Source organism: Sceloporus occidentalis, unplaced genomic scaffold (genome assembly GCF_023333645.1).
Source record: "Sceloporus occidentalis isolate IW3139 unplaced genomic scaffold, rSceOcc1.0.p SCAF_112, whole genome shotgun sequence".
Taxonomy (NCBI): Eukaryota; Metazoa; Chordata; class Lepidosauria; order Squamata; family Phrynosomatidae; genus Sceloporus; species Sceloporus occidentalis.
In genome coordinates this window covers 685,525-705,284 of record NW_028317092.1, presented here as the reverse complement: position 1 = coordinate 705,284, position 19,760 = coordinate 685,525, and the positions used below count along the sequence as shown (strand labels likewise).

The 19,760-nt window shown below is 39.2% G+C and overlaps 1 protein-coding gene across 1 annotated transcript in view; it reads left to right on the top strand.

Moving 5' to 3' along the window:
* LOC149282561 (dedicator of cytokinesis protein 2-like) overlaps window positions 1–19,760 on the top strand; it is a 291,513-nt gene that overhangs the window by 222,433 nt on the left and 49,320 nt on the right. The window contains exons 30-37 of the mRNA XM_089498058.1: window positions 512–590; window positions 1,501–1,601; window positions 1,683–1,741; window positions 7,996–8,144; window positions 9,575–9,660; window positions 11,645–11,801; window positions 12,328–12,368; window positions 14,980–15,070. Of these exons, the coding sequence (XP_089354184.1) occupies window positions 512–590; window positions 1,501–1,601; window positions 1,683–1,741; window positions 7,996–8,144; window positions 9,575–9,660; window positions 11,645–11,801; window positions 12,328–12,368; window positions 14,980–15,070 (763 nt within the window). The remainder of the gene's footprint in view (window positions 1–511; window positions 591–1,500; window positions 1,602–1,682; window positions 1,742–7,995; window positions 8,145–9,574; window positions 9,661–11,644; window positions 11,802–12,327; window positions 12,369–14,979; window positions 15,071–19,760) is intronic.

The window sequence follows — 19,760 nt, the reverse complement described above, 5'->3', positions numbered from 1 at the left end:
TCCAGGTGAATAATGAAGTCCACTGGTCACTTCGACCTGGAGAGTAGACTTCTTGATGGGGGTTGTTAACTTTAAAGTATTACTCCAGTCGTAATAGCTATATATGTTCAGCAAAATGGAAGATGAAAATTTTAATCTTTTAGATAATTTGTCTTTCAAACGAAATAATTCAGATTGTTCCCTTTGCATCCAAGTTACAACATTTCTAATATTATATGTTAGCAACATAATTGAGCTTTAAAGTTTCCTTCAGGAATATAATCTAAAGGCTCATTGTAACACTTCTCTCTTGGATTCCTGTTCATATTTGTTTGTCTGATGATAATCACGATTATTTAATAATTATGCAATCATATCCATGTGCCATTCCTATATTAACTGCATACCTACATTTCCCACACAAGAACCCACCATTTGATTGTGATTGTTTTTTCAATGGTTTTGTGTGATATTTTATACATATTCTCTTGTTGCTACTTTTATATGGCTATATATTTTCTGTTATATGTAGAGTGTTCTTGAGAGCTATCAACAAGTTTGCTGAAACCATGAACCAGAAATTCCTTGAAAATATGAATTTTGAAGTACAGGTAAGGTTTTCTTTTTATTAATTGTAGAAAATGTACAGAATGTTCTTAACCCATCTTGAAAGTAGCCTGTACCACCTACCTCACCACTATGTTACTTTAGAAGGTAATTGTCTCTGTTCTGGCAGTTCCTCTGTTCAGGCTGCCTTTGTAACGGTTTTGGAATGAGAGAGGAAAAACGTCTAGTCGTGACACATTTCATTAAGTAACAAAGTGTCTTAATTTGAACATCTCAAATACAATTGCACCTATTGACAAATATAAAACATAATGTATAGAGTGAATACGTGATTGCATATTGGTGGAGGTAATATTTCTTTTGTATAATATAATCTCATATTTCTATACTATGTTAGGTTTTAAACATTAAGCATTTTCGCTTTTTTACCCACGTAGAAATATAAGGATGGAATGGAAATATATTATGTCCTGAGATAAAGAAGGAAAAAAGGGAGCTCCTTATGACAGATTCATCCAAATTAGCCTGAAAGCACTAATAGCCTCATATGCCAAATCATGAGTTGCTATCTACACTTTAGAGATCAAACATCTCTACCGTGAACACATGACTCTGTATCTTGATGAATTAAGATGATATATATATATCTATATATTTTTTTATTTTATTTATTTATTTATTTATTTTTTGCATATGTTTCCTAAAAACTGGAGGAAAACTAAGAAAAAGTTTTCCAATTCTTGTTTTTTGTTTTTTTTAATGCATACAGCAAAATTTAAGAAGCTACTAAAGACCTATGAAAAGTTGCTCAGAAACGCCTAATTAAAATAAAACATTTGTCTATCTACGAATAACAAATGACAACACTTTTATTAATGTTAAATCATAGATTGAATTACCCAGTGCATATATCAGGGAATGTTATAACCTTTTATTTTTACATTTCATTTACAGCTTTGGAACAATTATTTTCACCTAGCAGTCGCTTTTATTACCCAAGATTCTCTGCAACTTGAACATTTTTCTCATGATAAGCGCAATGAAATCCTGGACAAGTAAGGCATCCTTTTCTTTCTCTGTTTTGCAACATTGTCATTTAAACTAATTGTTAGATTAAAAATAAATTTTCTCCTTAGGTATGGAGACATGAGGTGCCTTATTGGCTTTGCAATTCGTGACATGTGGTACAAACTTGGTAAGTAAAAAATATGTAAAAATAATAATATTTAATACAAACTACAAAATACATTCTAAATGATAGAATGAATGTGAAAAGTCAACGTACATTTTCAAGCTATTGTTCTTCTAGAATAACTCCACTTTTTACATTACGTTAAATTTAACGCATTCCTATGCATTTATTAACATACCTGGAAACTTCCTAGGATAGCCACAGACAGCCCTTAGTTTGTGGGGAGTCGGATTGAATTTGATGAGGCATGACCAAGCATCCCTCTCCCGTCTGGAGAAAGACAAAACTGACTTAGGGAACCAGAGCTTCACTGTCAGGAACTGGGTCCATACAGACGACTGTAAAGACCCAGAGCGCCCAAAGATTGAGTGCAGGAGTTACGGTGCAGTAGGGGAAACATAGCTAGCAAGGGACAGGGTTAAGGAGGCCAAGCAAGAAACATAACAGGCAAGGTATACATGATACAGGGCACTACCTGGAACAAGACAAGGAATACGCAAGGCATAACCAGACATAACCAAGACAGGACACCCCTCTACCGGGGATACACGACAGAACAGGACAGGTGACCCCACAGGTGTCCTAACGCTAATCCCTGATTACAGAGGTGCTAAACAAACCAAACATGTAATCCAAACACATAGCACTGAGACATACTATTAGACTGCAGACTGAGACAAACAGAACACAGGGGTGGGGCACGCCTTATAAAGGAAACAGAGCTAAAGCACAGAGCAGAACTAGAAGCAAGGAATGGAAGATCAGAACAGAGCATAAGGAAATCCAGGAATGGTCGAAGCAAAACAGAGAAACTGAAGCAAGAGTGAGATATGCAGCTCCACAGCCTGGGTAGGATGTGACATTCACCCATAGACCAAGAGTTCCTGGGTATGATTATAGAATGCTGATCTCAATGAGTATCTTGTTTTGTTCTCTTGTTTATGTTGGCTCTTCATTATGTTAGACCTTTTTTACATAAGCCTTTGTACTTTAATACCAAATCTGGTATTTGGTACCAACTGTATGCCAATGACACTTAGATCTACTTTCGAACTGGATATCTACAAGGTTCCTCAAACTCATTCTCTCAAAAACTGTACTTCTTGTCTTCCCCCTTTAAACATGTTTCAATAGTTTGCCTAATTGTTAATGGTGCAATCACCCCCCTGTCCCTACATGCTTGCTACCTTGGTGTCACCCTTGACTCCGACTCCCACTTTCAAAGCCGTTCCTCTACTTACATTTATCCTCACTCATCTCCTACCTGATTTTTCCATTTCTCTTCTGCTCTAATTTTCTCATAGGTTGCTCCAATGCTCTGGAATTCCCTTTGCCAGTTTAACCAACTCTCCTCTTGCTGGAAAGTATCAGGAGGGGTCTCAGGAGGAGTGAAGAAACCCAGGAGGGATCTCTCCTGCTGGTATTTCTGATTGCTTCTCCTGCTGGCTGATCACACATTGTGATTAGTAAAGTGGTGTGATCAGTGCCTGGGGCACAACGCCTGGATTCAAACACACAGTGATTTTCTAACATCAGAACATATTCTTCTCTAGTGAAAGTTAAACCTTACATGTACTGTGTTTTACTAATACACCATATATCTATGGGAGTACTAGGGTAAAGAGGACTTCACTGTTAGTCTGGAGCCCACAGGCGCATGAGGCAGAAATCCATCATAGGGCTACAAACAACAGAATCCTCAGTTACAATACCAAAAGGGGCATGTAACAGGCATTGTCAAAACAGACTGTTGAGTAAGCAAGCTAATCACCAAATAAAAAAAATAAAAACTCACTGTTCAGTCATAGTTTCATGATTTTCATTTTGAAAATTTTACCAGTTGTATATGTATTTATTATTTTACCAGTCAATAACAAAATGAATTAAAGATATTTGGTCCAGAAAACAGTTGGGAGATCATCAAAGAGTTTACTTAGTTTTCAAAACTCAATAAAGTTACAAGACACTGAGCTCTTCCTCCATCTGCTAAAATTCTGTTTTTAAGTTTTTCTGTAGTAAATGTTCTGTAAGCCAATTTGACGACACTTTTTCAAATTTTCTGCAGCGTGCAACATTACTGAGAACATAAAAATAAAATGTCTGCAGAAAGCTGACAAAGTTAATATGCATCACCCTCCAGGCATCCCCTCGTCACTTAAGGGCCTGGAGCCAAAGGCCCCAGTGGTACAGAAAAACTTCAAAATCAACGATTGCCAAAAATGTATAACACATTCTGATTAGTTCTTCTACTGTCATAAAGAAACTTCTGTACGTGACTAACTTTTTTATATTTAAATCTATTCAAATAGTATACATTTCTAAAACAAAATAACCTTGCTGCTAACTGTGTGTGGAAATAGAGCAAAACAAGCTGGCTAAAAATTATTTAGCCTTAACTAGCCTTTTAAACTAACCCCTTCACTACCCTGTAACATTTTAAAAAAAGGGTTGTCAAGATGTCTCTTTTGGACGTTGTGCTGCTGGCTCTTTGTTGACAGTTCCGATAGATCTATGCTCAGTGTGAGTGCCAGTACACCTTTGCTGCTGACACCTCTCAGAAGGACTCAGGCGAGCAGTAGAGACTCAGAAGGGTCTATCCAAACTCTGCTGGGATCTTTGATCAGACCTTCAACCCTGCTATCTAATCACACATATTGCAATCAGCAAAGCATGCTATAAGTACAGCGGAGATCAGACAGAGAAACGAAATTCAAGTAAAATAAGTACAGTTTTTAAAAAATGATAATAATTATATGGATCCCAGTCACGGCACCACTCAGTCATGACATCACAGACGTTCCCAATATATGATAGAAGTGCTTGGAGAAATTGCTTGAGATGCTTTGGAAAATTTAAAAAAAAAACTTATTTTTTGCTCCAAATCAGAGGTATTGAAAAATACAAAATAGGGTATTATCTATATATTAGGCAGCAAGTGAACATTTCATAAACCATAAACTTCCTAAAAGTTGATGTGTTAGGAAAAATGGATGAGTGTAAGGATCTGGGCAACTTTGACAAGGGCCAAATTGTGATAGCTAGAGGACTGGGTCAAAGCATCTCCAAAACTGCCTCTCTTGTGGGGTGTTCCCGGTCTGCAGTGGTTAGTACCTAACAAAAAGTGGTCCAAGGAAGGAAAAGCAGTGAAGAGAGTCATGGGCACTCAAAGCTCATTGATGCACGTGGTGGACGAAGGCTGACCTGTGTGATCAGATCCAACAGACAAGCTACTGTGGCTGAAATTGCTGAAAAAGATAATGCTGGTAATGATAGAAAGGTGTCAGAACACACAGTGCATCGCAGTTTGTTGCGTATGGGGCTACATAGCCACAGACCAGTCAGGGTGTCAATGCTGTCCCCTGTCCACTGCCGAAAGCGCCAACAATGGGCATGTGAGCATAATAACTGGACCATGGAGCAATGGAAGAAGGTGGTCTGTTCTGATGAATCACATTTTTTTACATTGCGTGGTTGACTGGGTGCACGTACATCACTTACTTGGAGAAGATATGGCACCAGGATATTAGGCTATTGTTGAGCAGTGGCTTATAGGAATGTTGATGGACAGCCAAGATGAATTTTACAGGACTGTCATGGATTTTTACATTTTTTCTACATGACCTGATCCTACAATCATTGGCACATCATATTCTTTCCCTAATATTCAAGCTTTCCTCTAAAATCAAGTTCAATATATCATAACCCTGATACAATCAGGTTTACCTTTTCAAGGAAAACTGATTTTTTTTTCTGTAAAATTAGAATTTATCATTCTATTTGAAAAGGTCTGAAAAATCAATGTTACTTAAACTGATGTTTTATTGTGAATACATACATTTTTAAACCACCCTTTCTGGTTATATATTTCACCTTTCATGAATCTAAAACAACAAAATTAAATAACATATCTTTATGAACAACAAATTACTTTGTGAAGGTTTAGCTCCTATAGGTCTTAAACATCTATATTCATATTCTTGTCTACACTGCACTTTCCATTTTTTAATGCTTGATTTAGTTTTCCTGCATTCATCATATTTGAAAATACAAATTAAACAACTTAAGATCACAATAGGGACAATGAGATAAAGTGTTTAAGCTGGAGCTTTCCTCCTTCCCCTCTTACTGAGCCAGACCATTCCTGGAGTTGTGCTTACGTCTATGTCAGTTGGTCAAACTCTAAAGTTATTAAACCAGGTACCAGCATTTACCTTACTTTTTCATATAAAGTTATACTATTATGCTTTACTTAAAAATCCTGGCTTGCATATTAAGCATTCATTTCTCCAGTCACTATACAATAGACAACTGTAAACTATACAAACTTGGTTCGATTGTAAACAAATATGCAGTTTTCTGTTCTATAGTATTACATAGTGCATTACAGTAGGGTTTAATTTAGGTATAGATAAATATTGTATTAATTACCTATTAGGTAAATATATTAAGATATTTTGATTGGTATTAGATACGGAGCACAAAAACTAGTTTTTAAGACCCGGATACCAAATAGCGACAAATTTGTTTTGGGGAGTGTGACTAGTGGCTGGGCTCTACTGGTTTTCTATGGAACTTTGGAGTGTATTCCCTAAGAAGTTGTGTGGTTTGGCAAGTTAAGGGTTAACTGGAATGACTCAATTCGACTGAGGTCACATCTCCACCCTTTCAAGCCTATGGACACCATTCTAGAAAATATTCAAGTACACATGAAAACCCATTTTGTACTTTTGCTGAACCGCTTTTGAGGACTTCATCACCTTTTTCATTACTCTGGCTAAGAATGATCAGAGTTGTAGCACACAAAACCTCATCAAATTTTTTTTGTTAAAATTAGAAAATATAAAAAACCTTTAGTCTGTCTGTGTTTTCATTTTGTTTTTTAAACATTTTTTAAATTAGGCGAGGTACATTTTGTAGTGTAGGGGGACTTTTTTATAGTTGAAGAAACTGCCAATCAATCAGCAGCAATCTCTTCACTGTAAGAAAAAGCCTGCACATCAAACTGATATGGCTTTCATCATTAACAGCAGTCTCTTGCATAAAGTTAAGCATGCACAAACTTCACCAAAGCTGTAGGTTACCAAGATGGCTGATGATCACCTCACAAGCCTATCACCAGCCCCAATACACATAAGACCAGAGCACAGGACACCATATAGTCTTCATCTAAGTTACAATAATGAAGAAACACAATCTGTTTTAATAAACACAAATTATCATATTGTTCTTGTACATATTGAATACATCATTCAAACATTCACAGTGTGTTGGGAAAAAAAGTATGTGAACCCCTAGGCCAATCACTTAAACAAAAGTTAAGAGGAGTCAGGAATTAGCAAACCTGGAGTCCAATCAATGAAACAGAATTGGAGTTTTAGAGCTACTTTGACAAATAAAAAAAACCCAGTTTGCTATTCTCAAGAAGCAACTGCTGATGTGAACAATGCCTCACAAAGATAAATCTCAGTAGACCTGTAATCAAGAATTGTTGATTTGCATGCAGCTGGAAAGGGTCACAAAGTAATCTCATAGAATATTCATATTCATCAGTTCACAGTTAGACAAATTGTTCATAAACAGAGAAGATTCAGTACTGTGGCTACTCTCCCTAGTCAACACTCAGCCAAAATAACTCCAAGGGCACAATGCAAAATGCTCAATGAGGTAAGAGAGAACCCTAGAGTAACAGCTAAGGGCTTGCAAGAATCTGGAAGTTGTTGACATCTCTGTTCATGCGTCTACCATATGCAAAACATTGAACAGCCATGGAGTCCATGGCAGGAGACAATGGAGGAAGCTGCTGCTCTCTAATTTAACATCAATGTTCATCTGAAGTTTGCCAAAGAGCACCTTGACCCTCCACAACAAAAATGTTTTGTGGACTTATGAAACTAAGGTTGAATTGTTCAAGGAGAACACATAGTACTATGTACAGCTTGAACACACCACTGAGTAAACAAAGCTAGTTTGAGGTTATTGCTGCCAAGGAGCTTCAACCAGTTATTAAATGCAAGAGTTCACTTACCTTTTCCACCAACACTGTGAATGTTTAATGGGTGTTTAATAAAGAAATGAAGGATTAGCATTGTTTGTGTTTTATTAGCTTATGTACATTGTGTTTGTCTATACTTATGACTTAGATGTAGATCTGATCACATTTTATGACTTACTTTTTCTTGCCACTGTACATGCTCAACGAAAATGTAAAGTTTGATTTGTAATTAATGTTGTAACTTGTTAACATGTTTATTAACCAGGCCAGAATAAGATCTGTTTCATCCCTGGAATGGTTGGCCCAATTTTGGAGATGACACTGATTCCAGAAGTCGAACTACGCAAAGCCACCATCCCTATTTTCGTAGACATGATGTTGTGTGAATACTACCACAATGGAGACTTTAGAAAGGTAAACCTATTTCATTAATGTGTATTTTATAAATATATATTGTAATCATGGAATCATTTTTGAGGACTACCTCTACTTTGAGGGGGTTCTGGAAACAATGGTATAAAACTGGGGCATCACAAAATTTTCATGACCCCTTGCCATGTACCAGAACCACATAATTTGAAGGATGAAAAATAGTTTTATGTTTGATAAGATGAAGAATGATGATTGGAGAGATGGTTGTTAGAATGAAAGCCTTTACCTACTAAAGTCATAGGAGGATTGGTTTGAAAGCCTAGTAGAGGAAAATATAAAATATAACATATTTGTGCCTTGTGGCAGAGAGAATCCATTTGCATACAATGTAATATAATGGGAATATAGAACATTTTGGAGAACACTCAGATAATATAACAGCTTTTGACAGGTCACTTAAATTATTGAAAAAAAAGTGAACAAACCATGAAACAAACATATTTATTTTGCACACTATAAGAATATACTAATCTATTTCTACTTACATGTTTATAATGAGAATGTTAAACCAGCTGTCTACAAAAAAGGTTGTTCTTAAGTAAAGGTGTTTTTTTTTATTTCATGTAATTATGCTTATTTTAAAATGTTTCTATGAAATGATCGGGTATATATTTGGCATAAATGTGAAACTATGACTAAATATAGAGTTATAAATTAACATTGGTTTAATAACAAAAAGGTGAATTCTTGCTGAGCAGTTTAACAAAATATATTCCCTTTGACATTTTATATGAATCACACTAATTGCACATTTGAACATACATTTTATGTGATCTGTCTCACTTTGGTAAGTATATTATTTTTATTATTGATTCATCAAGTACTAGCATATTCTGTTGTGTTGTACAATTGAAATATGGCCATCTTGCCTTATGGCACTTTCATACATAGTTGGCAAAAATGAAAGCACACAGTCTAAAAGGAATTATATGGGTAATTTGGACCAAAGGAGGGCAAAAATAGGTAGTAGTAGCGCTCTTGTAGCAATAATTAGAGTTAACTGGTTGCAGGAAGCAAGACAATCTTTAATTAAATGAATATTAATAATACATATTTTTTTCTTTAAATAGTATTTATAATTGAAATTAATTATGTTTTATGGAACAAAATGAACATAACATTAGCATGTATGTATTTATCTCATAAAAGTCATCACATTTTCATTAATTTTGCCTTTATTTGCTGAATATATACATATTTAAAAGGACAATGCTAGATATAAAAATGGTTTGTTAACTAATCTGAAATCTAATAAATTTACTGTGCCTTTAAACTGGTTTATCAGCGTAAAACAACTAAAACAAGACTGGAATCTCAGAATGGTCTCCTTACATTGTATTCTCAAACGTAACTTTCAATACTTCATATAGAGCTCAAAATCCCCGTAATGTTTTCTGTTTTACTCCTTTCAGTTTGAGAATGAAATAATTCTGAAGTTGGACCATGAAGTTGAAGGTGGACGTGGTGACTGGCAGTATATGCAGTTGTTTGAAACAATGTGAGATGATTATCAATGCTTTTTGTAGGAATGACCTGTAAAACAATTAAAAAAAACCAAAACAATAACCATAATAGTAATAGATAAACCATTTTACGTGAAATTATGTTTTCCTCACCTGAGTCTTTTTCTATATGCCACAGACCCTTGCAGCAGCTGACTGACATTGAACACTATCGCTATAGTTATTCCCAAGCCCTTTTCACTAACACTACCCCATTTAAAGGATGATTCGCATATTTACTAATTTTTCCAAAATGCATAACTTTGCATTTGTCATCATTAAATCCCATCTGCCTTGCCTAGTTTGACCAAATCTCTTTTATACTACCTGATTTTGTATAATTTCCAAAGACTGATGCGTAGCTTTCAATACCCACCGCAAGTTCATTAATAAAGACATCAAATAACATGCCTAGGACAAAACCTTGAGGGATTTCATTTACCACCAGTTTTAATTTATTTAATAGATAATTTTCTACCTCCTAAACACTCCCGTTAGCCCAGTTTTCAATCCAGATGCAAACAATATTGCCTAAACCCATCTCTTTGAATTTGTACAATACCCTAATGTAATCTAATGCTTTCACAAAATTCAAATAGTCACATCCATGGAAAGACACTAATCAATAATTTTGCTCACCCCTTCATAGAATGCAATTATGTTAGACTGACACACAATCCTTCCTTTATAAAACCATGTTGGCTGTTATTGATGATGTTATTGGACAAAATGTACTGCTGATTGTTATCCCTTAACAAACTTTAAAAAAATCTTCCCACCAGAGATGTCAGGCACACAGGTCTGTAGCCACCAAGCTGCGATTTTAACCCCTTTTTAAATACTAGTATCCTTTGCTTTATGTTGCTCTTTTGACTCTATGTCAAATAAGAAAGAATCAAAGTAATGGCCTGGCTATATTTTGGCTAAGTTCCCTACGTAACTGGGGATGTATACCAGTTGGCTCTGGAGTTTTATGCATTTTATCTTTATTTAGCACTTTTATTTCTTTGTTCTGAGTCAGGCAATCAAAAGGTATACGTTTTTTGTAGAATTCATTTGCAAACCTGTAGGCATTTGTTCTTCATTGGTATACACAGAGAAAAAAAATATTTAAGCCTTACACCTACTCCTGATCTTCACCAACCAATTTTAACCCCATTCTTTTTTCTTGTTTCCTGACTGACTTTTTTATTAAGCCACATTGTTTTTAATTTGATACTGAAGGGGACGTTGTGTTTTATTGATTAGTTAAGATATTCCATTTATCTTCTGTGTTTCTGCCTGAGAATAATTAATCCCAGTCAATTACCTCCAGGGATGCCCTTAACCAGAAATGTGGTGTTTTGGTGAAGCCTCTACTAGTATGCATTTGTGAGTTAATCTTGAGTTTCACTGTGCTATGGCCACTGTTCCCAACATTCTCCAAAAGTTCTACATTGTTAGTTCTACATCCAGAGAGGTGATGCAATCATTTAAAATGAAAACATGCCCTTCCCCCTTTATTATTTACTAAAAAAGGGTATAACCATTTTAATTGACTGCCCAGTCATCCAACCATGTTAATCCAACCATGCATCTCTTGCCAGTAACTGTAGTCTCCCCTTTTGTTTGGCAAGCTTCTTGCTGTCTTAGCAGACTTGTTAGGTTACCTCCAATATTTCTTAATTTTCTTTGTGTTAAGGAACTTTTAATATGTTGTAGTTTAGCTATTTCTATATCTATGCGGATTTCACCATTCCCTTGGATTATTACTTTGGTTTTCTTGACCTCACGTAAATAGCCATCACTTTAGTAAATACAATTTTCTTAAATCATACATCTCTACATGGCCAGTCAAAATTATGTAAGGAGAAGCCAACAGCCTCAGAACTTTTTTAGCAATCGTGTTAAAGGTATATGTGGAAATCTGTGGAATATACCTGACAATTATGAAATGTTTGTTTAACATATTTTCAATTGTTTCTTAACTTGTTCTTTCAGATTGCTGGATTATTCAGCAAATCATCCTTATATCTCCAAGGCAATTGAAAGCTTTGTGACTTTGATAAAAGGCTTGTTGGAAAGGTTATTGGATTACAGAGCAGTGGTGACTGATGAGAGCAAAGACAACCGCATGAGCTGTACAGTGAACCTATTGGTAATGTTTATATTTAGTAACCAAACATGTCTAAGCGTATGGAAAACTCTGAGAGGCAGATACCTAATAACAATGCTTTAATGTGTGAACCTGTAATAATAAAGATATTTTATACCAAATATTGAGATATAGTTATAATTTATGTTATGTCTAGGAAGTATCACAAGCTCAGTTTTACAATGCTATTAATACGTATTTTACTAAAAGAACTAAATGTAGTGTTTATGGGTATTATCAATGCAGAGAGAGATTCTTTAATTATACTCAGTAATGGACAGTGGATTAAAATTGACCCTGGCACTTTAAGGCCAGCTTGCCGATAAATAACCTACTTGCAGCTACTTGCTGGATACAAATGGTTGTAGGATACACTATTACATTTTGTAAGGAACAACAATAAAAGGTATATAGGAGGCATCACAAGGCGCCAACATTTGGCTGTTATGCCAGTTAGCCTGTCTGGGCCTGATTACACTGTATGAATATACTTATTAATCATTTGCAATATTGATTTTTTTCCCCTCAGAATTTTTACAAAGACATCAATCGTGAAGCAATGTACATTAGGTAAGTATGGGCTTTCCTAAAGGAGAAGGAAGGATTCTATCTAGCATGAAAAACATTTGGGTCTTTTATTTCATGCTGCAACACAACTAGTTTGTTACTACGAATGGTTAAAAAAAGACTAGATTTGCAGGTAGTGTTTAATCTACAGCTATAGTGATCAACAGGATTGATAGTATTTCCACTAAAGCATTTAATTAAGTTATTGAGATAGTGTTTAATGTAGTATGGCCTAGAGCAGCATACCCCTAACTTCAGGAACAAACTGTCCCCCTTATCACCTATGACATCATATTTTCATTCTCTGAAGAGTACTCACTAAAGTAGGCAGCCATTAAAAAACATGAACCTTGAAACACATGGATAATTTGTCTAAAAAATATAATTTAATAATTACCATGTACCTGTCACTAACCTGCCAACCTCCATTGTCTATAATCTCAATTTAAAACTGAATAGTACAAGATACCAAGAATTCACACAAATGTTAGTAAACAGGATTTTTCCTGGGCAGAAGCGGTAAAGATAATACACGCAGAATCTTAAATTTAATTTATGAGTTACATCTTAATAAAACGCCAGCTGTCTTTCTCGCGTTTGACGCCGAAAAGGCGTTTGACCGTGTGAGTTGGTCTTTCTTAGAACAAACCTTAATTGCTTTTGGTCTGACCGGACAATTTCTAACTTATACTATGGCGCTATATAAGAATTTGCAAGCGAAAATTTCAGGGTTCAATCTAAATTCAACTAGCTTTTCTATTAACAATGGAACAAGACAAGGGTGTCCATTAGCTCCTTTATTATATGTTCTCTCAATTGAACCTCTCGCGACATTAATACGCCGTTCGGATAAAATTATTGGAATAAGTACTGGCCCCTATGAGCATAAGGTTTCTCTATATGCCGATGACATCTTACTCACGTTAGCTTCCCCTGAAAATTCACTTCCGGAAACTCAATTTACCCAATGGAAGAATCTGGAAATCTCTTGGATAGGCAGACTTAATACACTAAAGTCATATGTGCTCCCAAAACTGATCTACCTATTTAGAACTATACCTTTACCAGTTCCAATAAAAATTTTAAATCAATTTGAAAAAATATTTTCATCATATGTATGGCTGGGCAAAAAATCTAGAATTTCACGTTCCATTCTTACGCGATCTGGGCTCAACTTTCCTAATTTACGCAATCTACATCAAACCTGTCTATTTAATCATTTTCTAGCTTGGGACATTAAACGGAAATCGGAATTACCTTGGTACAATTATGAGAGGTGGAAATGCCACAATTTAGATCCATTTCTTTTATACTGGACTAGCATAAAAGATATAAATAGATTAAAGATTCTTAATCCTATTGTCTCTAATATATTGAGTAATATGATTATCTTTAAGAAAAAATTTGGCACTACGGAACCTTGTTCGTTATCTACTCCATTGGTAGCCGTACAATATATGATAAAAGATATTGACTTAAAATAACAGATTTACCTTTTATTAACCATGACAATGACCTCCCATAATAAACACATTAACCGTATAACAATGGCACCAACACATAACAGGTGCCTCCACATTAACACATTGACCACAATAGGGGCATACCAAGACACCCCTACCAGACCGTTTAACCAAATTATAAACCATGTAGGGGCATACCGAGACACCCCTACACCACCTAATTTAACCAAACCACCAATGCAGGGGCATACCGAGACACCCCTACACCACTAACTTAACCAAACCACCAATGCAGGGGCATACCGAGACACCCCTACACCACCCCAGGTTCTGAGCCACAGTCCAGCTCGAAACCTACCAAACTAACTTGAACCAAGTCAAATTAGTAAACCAAACCATAAAAACCACCGTACTAAACAATAATCCCCAACTATTCCCGCCGCTGTGACAAAACGGGGTAGTCACCCCCACAACCCACCGTTAAAGGGAGGGAGGGTGGGACAACCAGGATTTAGAAAAGCAGTTAAGTGACCGTTTACAAAATGGTTGCCACTTATATACCTTGATAGTAACTCCACCCATAACAAATTTGAACCAATTAAATTAAATCATTCCCTTATGCACACCACCTAGCTCTGTCAAGGCCCACTCCACCTAAGATGCTCTGTTCCATGGGCTTCAGTATTGTTATTTTTATATAATCAAAAAAAATAAAAAAAAACGTTAGTAAACAGATTGCTGATGACACCCATCATGCAAAAGTTTTGCAAACTCTTTTTTAATAGGATTCAGACCTCTAGTCTCATTGCCCTAACAATCAATGGAGTGGTCTAAAAAGCTGGACAACTTAGTTGGTGGTGAACTTAATTGATGCTAAAGACCGCTTTTCACATTTTGCACCTGTAATGATAAATATTAATCATAGTGGTTTATTTGTGTGTTATTAACAGGGATGCTTTACTGCAAAGAAAATAAAAATATGTGATTAATATCTGCTGTTAACAGCCACTCACACAGCCACTCACACAGTAACAAAACAGACACAAGAAATAGATGTAACCTTCATCACGTATATAACCATGGGTGTAGTAGGAAGGTCAGAGGCTGTTGGCTTTTTTAATATAAATTATATATATTGTTTTATATTACAGATATTTGTACAAGCTGAGAGACTTTCATTTGGATTGTGAGAATTATACTGAAGCTGCTTACACTCTCTTGCTCCATACACGGCTCCTCAAGGTCAGTTAAAACATAAACCAAATCTTCCCAGCATTTTGTGTATAAGTATAGTGGATGTACACAACGCAGTCTTCGCTACAATGCAAACGAGAAACCCGCCCATGGATCAAATCTCAGAGGCTCACACAATCAGTCCCATTTGCCCCGCCAGATTGTTTGGGATCATATGTATATTATCTGCCTGGGTTACCCAGCTCCCTAGCAAAATAAAGGGTCTTATGCACAGTTAAGAACGTTTTCCTGTATAAGAAGGTAAGGCTGAAGTGTAAAGAGGAATCGAGTGGGCCTAGTTACAGTGCATGAAAGCTATGGAAACAATGTAATTGTTTATAAATTAGTATTTTATAGTGGGGCAAAAAAGTATTTAGTCAGCCACCAATTGTGCAAATTCTCCCACTTACAAAGATGAGAGAGGCCTATAATTTTCACCATAGGTACACTTCAACTATGAGAGACAGAATGAGACAACAAAGTCCATTAACCACATTGTCTGATTTTTAAAGAATTTATTTGGAAATTATGGTGGAAAATAAGTATTTGGTCAATAACAAAAGTTCATATCAATACTTTGTTATATACCCTTTGTTGGGAATGACAGAGGTCAAACGTTTTCTGTAAGTCTTCACAAGGTTTTCACACACTGTTGCTGGTATTTTGGACCATTCCTCCATGCAGATCTCCTCTAGAGCAGTGATGTTTTGGGGCTGTCGCTGGGCAACACGGACTTTCAACTCCCTCCAAAGGTTTTCTATGGGGTTGAGATCTGGAGACTGGCTAGGCCACTCCAGGACCTTGAAATGCTTCTTACGAAGCCACTCCTTCGTTGACCAGGCAGTGTGTTTGGGATCATTGTCATGCTGAAAGACCCAGCCACGTTTCATCTTCAATGCCCTTGCTGATGGAAGGAGGTTTTCACTCAAAATCTCACGATACATGGCCCCATTCATTCTTTCCTTTACACGGATCAGTCGTCCTGGTCCCTTTGCAGAAAAACAGCCCCAAAGCATAATTTTTCCACCCCCATGCTTCACCGTAGGTATGGTGTTCTTTCGATGCAACTCAGCATTCTTTCTCCTCCAAACACGACGAGTTGAGTTTCTACCAAAAAGTTCTACCTTGGTTTCATCTGACCATATGACATTCACCCAGTCCTCTTCTGGATCATCCAAATGCTCTCTAGCAAACTTCAGACGGGCCCGGACATGTACTGGCTTAAGCAGGGGGACACGTCTGGCACTGCATGATTTGAGTCCCTGGCGGCGTAGTGTGTTACTGATGGTAGCCTTTGTTACTTTGGTCCCAGTTCTCTGCAGGTCATTCACTATGTCCCCCCGTGTGGTTCTGGGATTTTTGCTCACCGTTCTTTTGATAATTTTGACCCCACGAGGTGAGATCTTGTGTGGAGCCCCAGATTGAGGGAGATTATCAGTGGTCCTGTATGTCTTCCATTTTCAAATAATTGCTCCCACAGTTGATTTCTTCACACCAAGCTGCTTGCCTATTGCAGATTCAGTCTTCCCAACCTGGTACAGGTCTACAATTTTGACAGCTCTTTGGTCTTGGCCATAGTGGGGTTTGGAGTGTGACTATTTGAGGTTGTGGACAGGTGTTACGTACCTGGCTGCTGGTTCCTCCGGGTCCTCGGATCGGCAGTCGCCGCGGAGAAGGGGGAGATCTCCCGTCTCGGTACAGCAGCCTCAGCCGCCGCAGAGAAGGGGGAGACCCCCCGACTCGGTACAGCAGCCTCAGCCGCCGCGGAGAAGGGGGAGACCCCCCGCCTCGGTACAGCAGCCTCAGCCGCCGCGGAGAAGGGGGAGACCCCCCACCTCGGCACAGCAGCTTCAGCCGCCGCGGAGAAGGGGGAGACCTCCCGCGAGACAGCTTCCGCCGCCGCGAGGACGAGGAAGACCATGCACCTCTACGCGGCAGCCGCCGCCTACAGGAATCAAGTCCGGTCCTGCCGCGTGCACGTGATCTTCTTCACGCCACCTAGTGGCGCCAGCCGGTAATACTGCTCCTGTTAGAAGATTGTGTTCGTGCCAATCACAAGATGGCCGCGGACCGGAAGTGATGTAACAGCACTTTGAATATTTGGCGGGAAAACGCTAATTGGTGCCTAAATTCCTCTGCCTATTTAAGAGACTCTAGTACACTCAGTCTTCGCCTTCTGATGGTCGTACCTATCTTGATAGTGTCTATTCCTCAGTAAGCGTTCCTGTTTTGATTCCTGTTACCGACTCGGCTTGTTCCTGTTCCTGTTTTCCTGGCGTTTGACTCTGGCTTCCTCCACGACGATCCTGACTTCTGGCTTCCTGACCTCATCTTATTCCACGACGATCCTGACTTCCGGCTTCCTGACCTTGGCTTGTTTTTCGACCATTCTGCTCTGGTTACCTCTGAAATCTGTCTATTGGACTTTGCCCGTGCTGTTCTACCTGACTACAGGTTCTATTGTACGCTGTGCGTGACAGAATCAGAAGGCCACATGAGACCTGCATCGGTAGGACAACAAGGGTCCTGTGAGGCTCGTCTGGATGGAATGGATCACCGTCTGGATCAGTTTGCCCAAGCTCTCCAGACGTTACTTCAACGCACCGATCCAGCACTGCAAAATCCTCAAGCGATGGCGGTTCATCCACCCCCGCCTGTGCCTGTAAATTCCGTGCCAGCTCATCTACCACCACCTCAACGTTATGGTGGGGAGCCGACAGCATGCAGGATTTTTGAACCAATGTGAGATCCACTTCGAACTTTCTCCATACGCCCTCCCCACTGAACGGGCTAAAGTGGGTTATGTAATTTCTCTGCTCACAGACAAGGCATTGGCTTGTGCCTCTCCACTCTGGGAGAGAGATGCCCCTACGGTCCGGTCATACTCAGAATTTGTCTCAAGTCTGCGTTCTGTGTTTGACGTTCCTGGGAGGAGAAGCACCGCATCCACATCACTGTTTTCCATCCGCCAAGGTTCTCGTTCCCACCAAGAGTATTCTATTGAATGCCGTACCTTGATGGCTGAGGTCAACTGGACCAACGAAGCACTAGTCGCTGCTTTCCTTAATGGACTATCTGAGATTCTCAAGGATGAGATTGCGGCTAGAGATCTACCCACCGAACTGGACGCGGTAATTCAGTACGTCTCCCAGGTTGACTTACGTCTTTGTGAAAGACAAGCCCAACAACAGAGCTTGAGACGACGGGAGAGAGGAGTGAGGGACACTGTACGTCATTTTGCTCAAGTCCCGTTCTCGTCCACCTTGCCGGAGTCTACGGAGGTACCCATGCAGCTGGGGGCAGCTAGACTCACAGAACATGAGAAGAGCAGGAGGAGAAGAGAGGGATTATGCCTGTATTGCGGCCTTTCGGGGCATTTCCTCAGGAACTGTTCTAAGAGGTCGGGAAACGCTCGCACCTAGGTAGGCTGAGGGGACCTACTATAGGTGTAATTAGACCTTCCCCTGAGACCAAGATCACCCGCATGACGGTTCCGGTTCGACTAGTCTGGGCTAGGGGTTCCGTTGACACCGAGGCCTTTTTGGATTCTGGCGCCGCCAGCAACTTTATTGACTCTGAGTTTTGTGCCCGGCATTTGGTTCCCATCCTTCCCTTACCCAATCCGTTGTTGGTGGAGGCTATCGACGGGAGACCCCTTCTTCCGGAGCACATAACTCTTCACACATCTCCACTTACCCTCTCCGTGGGAGTGGTTCACAGCGAACCGTTGCAGTTGTTGGTCATCTGTTCTACCTCTGTTCCGATTATTTTTTGGTTTCCATGGCTGCGTAGTCACAACCCTACTATTGACTGGTGTACCAATCAGATTACGGCTTGGAGCAGATCCTGTATGGATCATTGCCTCACACCCCTGAGGACTGCTTCAGTGACGCTGAACTCCATCGGGACCTCACTTCTGCCAGAGCCGTATCGTTGTTTCTCGGACGTATTCGACAAGAAGGAGGCGGAGAAGCTACCTCCGCACCGACCTTACGACTGTCCCATCGATCTGCTTCCTGGTACCATGCCGCCCAGAGGTCGGGTTTACCCGCTCTCCGTTCCAGAGACTAAAGCCATGGAGTTGTATATTGAGGAGAATCTTCTTCGGGGATTTATTCGCCGATCTACGTCACCCGCCGGAGCAGGATTTTTTTTTGTAAAGAAGAAGGATGGAGAGCTTCGCCCGTGCATCGATTACAGGGGTCTTAACAAGATCACTAGACGCAACACTTACCCCATTCCGTTGATTTCCGAACTTTTTGACCGATTGCGCGGAGCTACCATTTATACCAAGCTGGATCTTCGGGGGGCTTACAACCTTGTTAGGATTCGCGCCGACGATGAATAGAAGACTGCTTTTAATACACGATCGGAGAAGGGGGAGACCCCCTGCCTCGGTACAGCAGCCTCAGCCGCCGCGGAGAAGGGGGAGACCCCCGCCTCGGCACAGCAGCTGCAGCCTCCGCGAGACAGCTTCCGCCGCCACGAGGACGAGGAAGACCCCGCACCTCTACGCGGCAACCGCCGCCTATGGGAATCAGGTCCGGTCCTTCCGTGTGCACACGATCTTCTTCACGCCACCTAGTGGCGCCAGCCGGTAATACTGCTCCTGTTAGAAGATTGCATTTGTGCCAATCACAAGACCGGAAGTGACGTAACAGCACTTTGAATACTTGGCGGGAAAACGCTAATTGGTGCC